Source organism: Aotus nancymaae, unplaced genomic scaffold (assembly GCF_030222135.1).
Source record: "Aotus nancymaae isolate 86718 unplaced genomic scaffold, 86718_ANA_hifiasm-v0.15.2.pri h1tg000027l, whole genome shotgun sequence".
Classification (NCBI taxonomy): Eukaryota; Metazoa; Chordata; class Mammalia; order Primates; family Aotidae; genus Aotus; species Aotus nancymaae.
In genome coordinates this window covers 769274-778779 of record NW_026988440.1, presented here as the reverse complement: position 1 = coordinate 778779, position 9506 = coordinate 769274, and the positions used below count along the sequence as shown (strand labels likewise).

General features: G+C 49.0%; 1 protein-coding gene across 3 annotated transcripts; it reads right to left on the bottom strand.

Annotated features, from left to right (window-relative positions):
- Positions 1-1912: 1912 nt before the first annotated feature.
- LOC105728059 (class I histocompatibility antigen, Gogo-C*0202 alpha chain-like) lies at positions 1913-5316 on the bottom strand. Of its 3 annotated transcripts, XM_064380596.1 has the most exons (7): positions 5118-5316; positions 4720-4989; positions 4202-4477; positions 3386-3661; positions 3129-3245; positions 2504-2690; positions 1913-2337 (listed from the first exon to the last, which is right to left on the bottom strand). In XM_064380596.1, exons 1-6 carry the CDS (start codon positions 5179-5181, stop codon positions 2545-2547), a joined length of 1149 nt encoding a protein of 382 aa, XP_064236666.1. In that variant the 5' UTR covers positions 5182-5316; the 3' UTR covers positions 1913-2337; positions 2504-2544. The 3 variants fall into 3 exon arrangements, with proteins under 3 accessions (XP_064236666.1, XP_064236667.1, XP_064236668.1); XM_064380597.1 differs by lacking the exon at positions 4202-4477; XM_064380598.1 differs by lacking the exons at positions 1913-2337; positions 2504-2690 and adding an exon at positions 2700-2968.
- Positions 5317-9506: the final 4190 nt, after the last annotated feature.

The window sequence follows — 9506 nt, the reverse complement described above, 5'->3', positions numbered from 1 at the left end:
ACCATGTCCAGGTGATTCCTGTGCACATGGGAGTTCTTTGTCTCAGTGTCCTCTAGGCATAGGGTCAGAACTGTGCAGTCTGCTCTCGGTATGGTCTGATCAGATCCCTTAGAACTGAAGGTCCAGGGTTCAGTCCTTGCACTCATTCTTTTCTACAGCCAGTCACTTCCTTGGTGCCCTCATCCATGCTTGAGGTTTTAAGTATTGTTTATACAGTGTGACCGCCTAAATCTATGTCTCCAGTCCACTCTATTTCTCGTTTCCCCTAAACTCTGGAGTTTGTCCAACTGCCACCCCAGCTCCCTCATCTGCATTCTGAGTAGACATCTCCTCCACTGAGTGCCTGGGATGCCCCCTCCTCAGTATGCCCCTGCCAGAGTCTCCCCATCTCCACAGCAGCTCCACCCTTCCTTCTACTCACTCATTTCACAACTGTGGATGTCCTTGATTCGACCACAGATACAATCCATTGGCAAATGCTGTGAGTCCATCTTAAAATGTATCCAAAATCCCCTCACATCCCGCTATTTCCCCTGCCGACACCCCGGTCAAGGTAACGACATCTCCAGCCTGGAATACTGCACTCGCTTCCCACTATTTACCCTTCTGCCTCCCTCATCCCTCACCTCTTAATTCTGTTCTCAGCACAGCAGTCAGAGCTCCTTTTAAAAGAGAAGTTGTACCACATCTCTCGTCTGCTCAAAACTGTCTGCTACCTCCCCATCTTACTCAGAGCAAAGGTCAGGTGCTTCTCCACACCCTCCAGGCCCACCTGCCCTGGCTGTACCTTTGACCTCACCTCCGATTCTCTCTCTCCAGCCCTCCTGGCCTCCTTCTTCTCCTGGGAACACAGACACCTTCCTGCCCTAGTGCATTTGCACTGGAGGTTCCCCTGCCTGGAAAGAACTTCCCCAGATATCCTCGTGGACACTCCTCATGTCCCTCAACTCTTTCCTCAAAGGTCACCTTTGCAACGTGGTGCACACTGACTACTTCAGCACAGCAGCCACCTTCCCTGTCCCTGATCTTCATACCCTGGATTACCAGCCTCACTGCACTTACCATCTTCTAGCACTTTCCTTCCTTGCTCTGGTTATAGTGTATCAATCGTCTGCCTCTTCCCACTGGAGCACATGCTCCACAAGGTTACAGATTTTTCTGATTTTACTTCAGTGATGTTCACGAGATGCAGAACCACTCTGTCCTATGTCTGGCCGACAACGAAGGTCACTCTAGAGCATCTCCTATTCTAAAGGCAGTATCTTTATTAACATAGACTCCGGCCAAGTGTGGTTACTTGGCAGCTACCAAACAAGGACCCCTCACACTGACATCCAAGCCACCTGTGCTTTTCTCAGCAGGGCTGCTAGTGTGTCCTCCCTCCCTCATCCCTCCTCCCACACCAACTCCCAACCCACACACACCCCTGCACACTGCAGCACACAATCAGGATTCTCTCTTCAGGAAAGAATAGTCCTTGATGATGGATCCAATTTCACAAACAAATGTAAGTCTAAATTAGACTCTGCTTTATAGATTCATGAGTTGGGATTGGAGCCAGCACCAAGATCACTGGAACCAGGGCAGGAAGAGAAGGTGGGAGAGCAGAGCAGAAGAGGAGCCCTAGAAGGAGGGCAGGAGCTGAATGGGTCTGAAAATTTGTCTCAGAAACACAGAGACTCCCATGTGCACGGGCCGCCCTGGTCAATGTGTGAGCCTCTGTGGTCACAGCTCCCATGAGACAAGTTTCCACTGAAGGGACAAGGACAATGGAGCAGTGAAGCTGACCCAGCTGAGGACTGACCATATAAAACCCATGATGGACTCAGCAGGGCACAGGCCCCATCCACACTCAGCTCCTCACAGCCTTTTCCATCCCCACCTGCAACAGACTCAGCACAGGGAACATGGATTCTGGAAGGTTCACAGGTCTTTATTTCCTCTCTCAAATTGTAGGAATTGACTTATTTAACTAACCCATCAACCGTTCCTGGAAAATATTTGAGAAAACACATTTATATTCAGATTCTTATTTTCTATAAGGAAGTAGGCAGTTGCAGCTCAGTGCACCAGGAAGGTGAGACAGAGATGGAGACACCAAGCCCCACCTCTGTGGAACAGGAAAGATGACTGGGGAGGGAACACAGGTCAGCGTGGGGACAGGGGTCACGGTGGACATGGGGTGGGCTGTCTCTCCACCTTCTCACATTATGCTAACAGGGACACAGACACATTCAGATGCCTTTGCAGAAAGAGATGCCAGAGGCTCTTGAAGTCACAAAGGGGAGGCGTGAAGAAATCCTGCATCTGAGTCCCACACAACGCAGCTGTCTCAGGCTACAGAAAACAACAGTCATGAACAAATTCAGGTCAGTCATGGTAAGTGATGACACTCTGAACAGCCCACCACACACTCGAAACATCCCAATCAAATAATCACCATTACCCAGTCCTTTCCCCTCTGCCTTACCCCGTACCCACTTCAGGCCCCCCAGAATCTCACCTTTACAAGCTGTGAGAGACACATCAGAGCCCTGGGCACTGTCACTGCCTGGGGTAGAACAAAAACAGGACCTGGTCAGAGCCCGCAGGAGATGTGGGCCAGGAGGAATTATGGGGTGGGTGAGCTCCTCCACACTTCCACCCCCACCACTTACACACAGCCTGAGAGTAGCTCCCTCTTTTTCCACCTGTGGGAAGAAAATGTCCTGTGAGGGGACAGGGAGGAGGCAGGGCCATGAGACTTTAGAGGAACCTCCTAGTCTTGAACCCAAGAGAAGTTTCTAGAATCATGATTACACACCCAGGGCAGGATCAGGAAACACCAAGAAAGTAGGTGTGGGTCCTGGACCAACCACCCTCCTAAGGTCTGTCCTTAGCAGGGACCTTTCACTGACTCATGAATGCTGGAATCAGGACCCCATCACCACAATCAAGGTGATACATCTGTCCTTCACTGTCACATGTGCTTCACAAAAGAATAAGTGCTGGCACACAGGGCCCCAGGCTGGGTCAGCCCAAGTGTGGATGATGCTTCCCAGTAATGAGGCAGGGAACACTTCTACCTGGGGTTTGAAATACCCAGTGTGACAAGAAAACCCAGACCCCACCCCTCACCCCTTCCCTACCGGAGCTCTTCCTCCTCCACATCACAGCAGTGACCACAGCTCCAGTGACCACAGCTCCTAGGACAGCCAGGCCAGCAACGATGCCCACGATGGGGATGGTGGGCTGGGAAGACGGCTCTGGGAAAGGAGGGGAAAGTGAGGGGCCCTGACCCCAGACCTCAGTCCTGACCCTGCTCAAGGCTCCAGAAGGGCTCTTGCTTTCCCTGAGAAGAGATGTGACTCCCCCCAATTCCCTCCTTACCTATCCCCTTCCTTACCCCATCTCAGGGTGAGGGGCTCCTCCAGCCCCTCGTGCTGCACATGGCACATGTATCTCTGCTCTTCTCCAGAAGGGACCACCACAGCGGCCCACTTCTGGAAGGTTCCATCCCCTGCTGGCCTGGTCTCCACAAGCTCTGTGTCCTGAGTTTGGTCCTCCCCATCCCGCTGCCAGGTCAGTGTGATCTCCGCAGGGTAGAAGCCCAGGGCCCAGCACCTCAGGGTGGCCTCATGGTCAGTGATGGGATGGTGAGTCACATGTGTCTTTGGGGGTTCTGATGGGAAGAGTCAGAAAATTTAGGCAATTTTCTGGGACCATCCTGAGAATGGAGAGGACACCTGGTGTGGGGAAGGGAGCACAGAACCCAGACACCAGCCTGGACACAGGCACCTGCAATAATCTATTCTTTGAAAAGTTCTATTCTCTGAGGGAAGAACAGGGACTTCTGGTCCTGACCTGAGTGGAGGCTGAGGGACTGAGAAAAGCTGGAATCGGACCTTCAGACACATTGAGTGTCAGGCAGAGAACATGGCCTGAGAGAAAAAGTCACCGTGCCCAAGGCTGCTGCAGGGGTCAAAGGAGACTCTATCAGTATTCCAGGGACCATCTTCCTCTCCATTTCCTCAGAGACATCATCCCTTAACTGTCCTAGAGAGCAGAGGGGGCTCTCAGAGGAAACTCAGGAAAACTCATGCCATTCTCCATTCAAGGGAGGGCGATATTCTAGCGCTGATCCCATTTCCTCCCCTCCTCGTGGGAGGCCATCCCAGAAGATCTATAGGAGATGGGGACGGCTCCCCACTGCCCCTGGTACCCGCGCGCTCCAGCGTCTCCTTCCCGTTCTCCAAGAATCTTTTGAGCCTCTCCACGCACTCCCCCTCCAGCTGTGCCCTCAACCGCTCTGCATGTTTCTCTGCCTCCAACTTGCGCTGGGTGACCTGAGCCGCCGTGTCCGCGGCTGTCCAGGAGTGCAGATCCTCGTTCAGGGCGACGTGATCCTTGCCGTCGTAGGCTATGCGGCAGTACCCGCGGAGGAGGCGCCCATTGGGCCCCAGGTCGCAGCCAAACAACACCTGGAAGGTGTGAGACCCTGGCCCCGCCCTTGCGGTCAGCCCCGCCCACCCAGCCGCGCCCCGACCAAACCGCAGGGATTTGGGGCTAAACTGAACATGAAACTGGGTAAACGCGCCTTGGGGTTCTCTCGGGTCCAGGGTACGAGTGGGTTCTGCAGCCTCGGGGTGGATCTTGGGCCCAGAGACTCAGTGGGACCCGGGCCGTCCGTGGAAGATGGGGATGGGGTCGTGACCTGCGCCCCGGGCCGGGGTCACTCACCGGCCTCGCTCTGGTTGTAGTAGCCGCGTATCTCCTGCAGGCTAGCTCGGCAAGCCTGTGCGCAGGCCTCTGCTCTCCGTGTCTCCCGGTCCCAATACTCCGGCCCCTCCTGCTCCGCCCACGGCGCCCGCGGCTCCATCCTCGGAATCGCGGAGTCGCTGTCGAACCGCATGAACTGCGTGTCGTCCACATAACCCACGGCTATGTGCCGGGGCTCCCCGCGGCCGGGCCGGGACACGGTGGTGTAAAAACCTCTCATGGAGTGGGAGCCTGGGGACGAGGAGGGGCTGAGACCGCCGAACCTCCTCTCGGGGCCACTACCCGGGTCCTGCTCCCCCGTCGGACGGTCCCCTCGCTCCTCCCCGCAGAGGCCGTTTCCCTTCCGACCCCAAACTCACTCGCCGAGGTCTTGGTCAGGGCCAGGGCCCCCGAGAGCAGCAGCAGGAGGGTTCGGGGCGCCATGACCCCAGCCTCGGCGTCTGGGGAGAATCTGAGTCCAGGTAGGTGAGCGGGGGCTTCAGAACCGGGACCGCGGCGACGCTGATTGACTTATCTAGAAACCCGACACGCAATGGGAGTGAGAACTGGAGAGGCGTCATGAGTATCCAGGAAGAAGGACCTTACAAGTTGGGAGAAGTGAAACGGGAGTGGGGACTCCCCAACGCTGCGCCTCCCCAAAACAGACAGAGCCCTGGGCGCCTGAGATGCTGAGAGCCACGCCCGGGAACTAGGACTTTGTCCTGATCCCTCTTCTCCTACACCAAGCTTCTTTGTCACACTGTCTGCCTGAGTCCTGGCCAAGGATCTGTCTGTGGAAACCAGGGAGAGACTCCCCAGGCCCTTCCCCTTCACTTCTTGTCCTGGAATCCCCCTCCCTGAACTGGACTCCCTCCCTCCCACTCCTTACCTCTCCCCTTGGACTCTTGTACAAGGAAACTCACCACGGGGAACTTGATGCCAGAGAGTAAGCTCGCCCTGGAATGGAGGTGTAGAGACAGGGATTTTCTCTTTAAACCTGGTGAAGTTTTGTCTGAAGGCACCAGATAGAGATTCTCATAGAGACCAGTTTCCTTTTCGTTTATTAATACAGTAGGTAGCACAATACTGGTAATCCCTGAATGATTAGAATTCTAATCGTAAAAGGCCTGTGTCAAAATAGCATTGCAGTTAAAGTCTCAAATCTCCTAAGTTTTACTTTCCCAGACTATGGATCTGTGATTCTGGGTCGTTGCATTTAAAATTATCTCATTCCCTAGCCGGAATTGCCCTGTGTGAGTCCAGAACATCTCCTGAATACAAAGTAGCAGGGTTTGTTACTGCATATTGAACTGGGAGCCTGTAGTCATCACCTCAAAGTTGCCAGTGCTCGGTGCAGTCCCAATGCTCTTCACCAGCGCTCAAGCACTGCCTGCTTTCGTGAACTATGCACATGTAAGCAGTGTGCATATTTTATTCGGACACTTGGTATTTTTGTAAGCCATTTTTTTAAAAAATCATAGGGAAGTCATTAGTTTTTAGGCAGTCTCACAAATTGTATTAAATACTGAAAGCAAAGAACCCCCTGCTAGGCTCTTCCACTGCTTTAGAATTCTTTCCCCTGCTCCTTTTCCTCACCTCCTGCTTCTCCAGCCCTTCTCTCTGCCCCTCTCATCCCTCACACCCTGCTCTCCCCTCAGTTCCCATTGCCCAATCACTCTCAGATTGTGACACTGTAGAGAATAGTTCCTTTTCCCTAAAAACTTTCTTTCTGCACCTTTCTATTTAATCTTTGCCTCTCACCTTCACCCCCTTCCCTTCACTCAACCACTGCTCTGCTTTCTGTCACTGCATTAGTGAAATTTCTAGAATTTCATGGACATGCAATTATATGTGATGTAGTCCTTTGTTTGGTCTCTCACTCAGCATAACAATGTTTGAGATGATGCCATCCATTCATTTTTGTTGCTGAGCAGCTGCCCAGTATTGCTGGAATCCCAGTTTATTCATTGGTTTCTCTATTCTCCAGTTGATAGACATGGGGATTACTCCAGTTAGGGTGTGTTATTAATGAAGCCACTATAAATAACTGCTCACAAGTGTGGCCTCACATTTCCTACTTCTTTTGGATAAATACATTATTTGTGGAATTGCTGGATCATGTGGTAATGGATGAGTAGCTGTATAAGAAATTGCCAAACAGCTTTACAAATTGGCTGCAACATTTTTTTGCATTTGCATCAGCAATATCAGGCCTTCCTATTTTTTCCACATTCTTGCCAGTATTTAGACTTACCATATGTCTTTTTAACTTTATATATTCCAGGTGATGTGTGGTGGTTTCTCATTGTGGTTTTAACTTGCACTTGTTTGATGACTAGCATTGTTTGCTATCTTTTCATGTCATCTAAGTGACTTATTACATATATTTTATGAACTCTTTGGCGAATTCAATGATTAATTTAGAGTTTTTTTCCAAATTCCCTAGTGTTTTTTACATATGCAATGAAGCTGGTGACAGAGAAAGACATTTATTTCTTCCTTTTCTGTCTACCGATCTTTTTTCTTTTACAATTATTTGTATTTAGTAGAGATGAGGTCTCACTATCAGGCTGGTCTCAAACTCCTGAACTCAAGTGATCAGCCTCCCAAAATGCAGGGATTACAGGTGTGAACCACCATGCTTGGTCCTTCTATTGGTGTTTTATTTCATTTTCCTGCCATGTTGCACTGGCTAGGATGCCTGTTAGGTGTTTAAACAAGAATGATGAGAGCTCACATATTTGTTTACAAGAAACTCAAACAAATTTACAAGAAAAAAACCCAGCCCCATTAAAGAGTGGGCAGAGGACATGAACAGACCCTTCTCAGAAGACATTTACATGGCCAGGAAACGTATGCAAAAAAGCCCAATATCACTGATTATTAGAAAAAAGCAAATCAAAACCACAGTGACATATCATTTCTCACCAGTCAGAATGGCAATTATTAAAAAGTCAAGAGAAAATATATGCTGGCAAGGCTGTGGAACAATAGGAACACTTTTACACTATTGGTGGGAATGTAAACTAGTTCAACCATTGTGGAGGACGGTGTGGCCATTCCTCAAAGATCTAGAACCAGAAATACTGTTTGACTCATCAGCAATCTTATTACTGGGCATATACCCAAAGGAATATAAATCATTCTACTATAAAGACACATGTACACATATGTTTACTGCAGTACTATTTACAATAGCAAAGACAGGAAGCCAAACCAAATGCCCCTCAATGACAGACTGGATAAATAAAATGTGGTACATATACACCATGGAATACTACATAGCCATGAAAAGGAATGAGTTCATGTCCTTTTCAGGGACACGGATGAAGCTTGAAGCCATCATCCTCAGCAAACCACCATGGGAACAGAAAACCAAACACTGCATGTTCTCACTCCTAAGTGGGAGCTGAACAATAAGAATACATGGACACAGGGAGGGGGACATCACACACCAGGGCCTGTTGGGGAGTTGGGATCGAGGGGAGGGAACTTAGAGGACAGACAAGTCAATAGGTGCAACAAATCACCATGGCAGACTATGTAACAAACCTGCAGGTTCTGCACATGCCTGGAACTTAAAGTACAATAAAATAAATTAAATAAAAAAACAAAATGCATGTCTTACATGTACATATATGTTAATTGTAGCAATATTCACAATAGCAAAGACTTGGAATCAACCTAAATGTTCATCAATAGTAGACTAGATAAAGAAAATGTGACCACCTGTAATCCCAGCACTTTGGGAGGCCAAAGGGGGCAGCACATGAGGTCAAGTGAGGGAGACCACCCTGGCCAACATAATGAAACCCCATCTCTCCTAACAATACAAAAATTAGCTGGGCATGGTGGCATGTGCCTCTAGTCCCAGCTACTTGGGAGGCTGAGGCAGGAGAATTTCTTGAACTCTTCAGGTGGAAGTTGCAGTGAGCTAAAATCATGCCACTGCACTCCAGCCTGGCGACAAAGCAAGACTCCATCTCAAAAAAAAAAAAAGGGGGGAAATATACACCATAGAATACTATGCAGCCATTAAAAAGAATGAGATCATGTCCTTTGCAGGAATATTGATGGAGTTGGAGGCCATTGTCCTTAGCAAACTAATGTAGGAACAGAAAACCAAATACCACATGTTCTCACTTATTAGTGGGAGCTAAATGATAAAAGATGGACAAGTAGAGGAGAACATCACATACTGGGGTCTACTTGAGGGTGGAAGGTGGGAGGAGGGAGAGGATCAGAAAACATAGCTAATGGGTACTAAGGCTTATCACTAGGGTGGGTATTAATGGGTACAGAAATAATCTGTACAACAAAACCCCATGACACAAGTTTACCTATATAACAAACCTGCACATGCACCCCTTAACTAAAAGTTAAAAAAAGAAAAAGAAAGTGCATATCTGGAAACTGAATACAGTCTGGTTCTGTGTTTTTTTTAAACCAAGTCACACAATTGCTGCTCTTCATTGGAGTGTTGATTCATGTAGGTTTTTGTCATTATTGATGTGATAAGTGTTAGGTCTACCATGTTATTTTCCCAGTTTTGGTTTCTCTGTTTCTCCTGTCCTGACCAAAGACTTCTTATTAGAAACCATACAAACAAAAGAAAGTAGAAAAACATTTTTAAATTGCTGCAAGAATAAAAGGTCAACTAAGAATTCTATATCCAGCACAGATGTCCTTTAAAGAAAGGCAAAATAAGGATATATTTCAGGTAAAAGAAAATTGAGAGAATTTGGCACCAGCAGATCTGCACAATAACA

Bases quoted from the DNA above. Each gene is read 5' to 3' on its own strand.
- LOC105728059 (XM_064380596.1), bottom strand. From the start codon at position 5,181: ATGGCGCCCCGAACCCTCCTGCTGCTGCTCTCGGGGGCCCTGGCCCTG. The intron at 4,478-4,719 runs GTGAGTGACCCC...GGGCGGGGCCAG, and splicing joins CTACAACCAGAGCGAGGCCG to GGTCTCACACCTTCCAGGTG. The intron at 2,691-3,128 runs GTAGGGAAGGGG...TTCTTCCCACAG, and splicing joins GTGGAGGAGGAAGAGCTCCG to GTGGAAAAAGAGGGAGCTAC.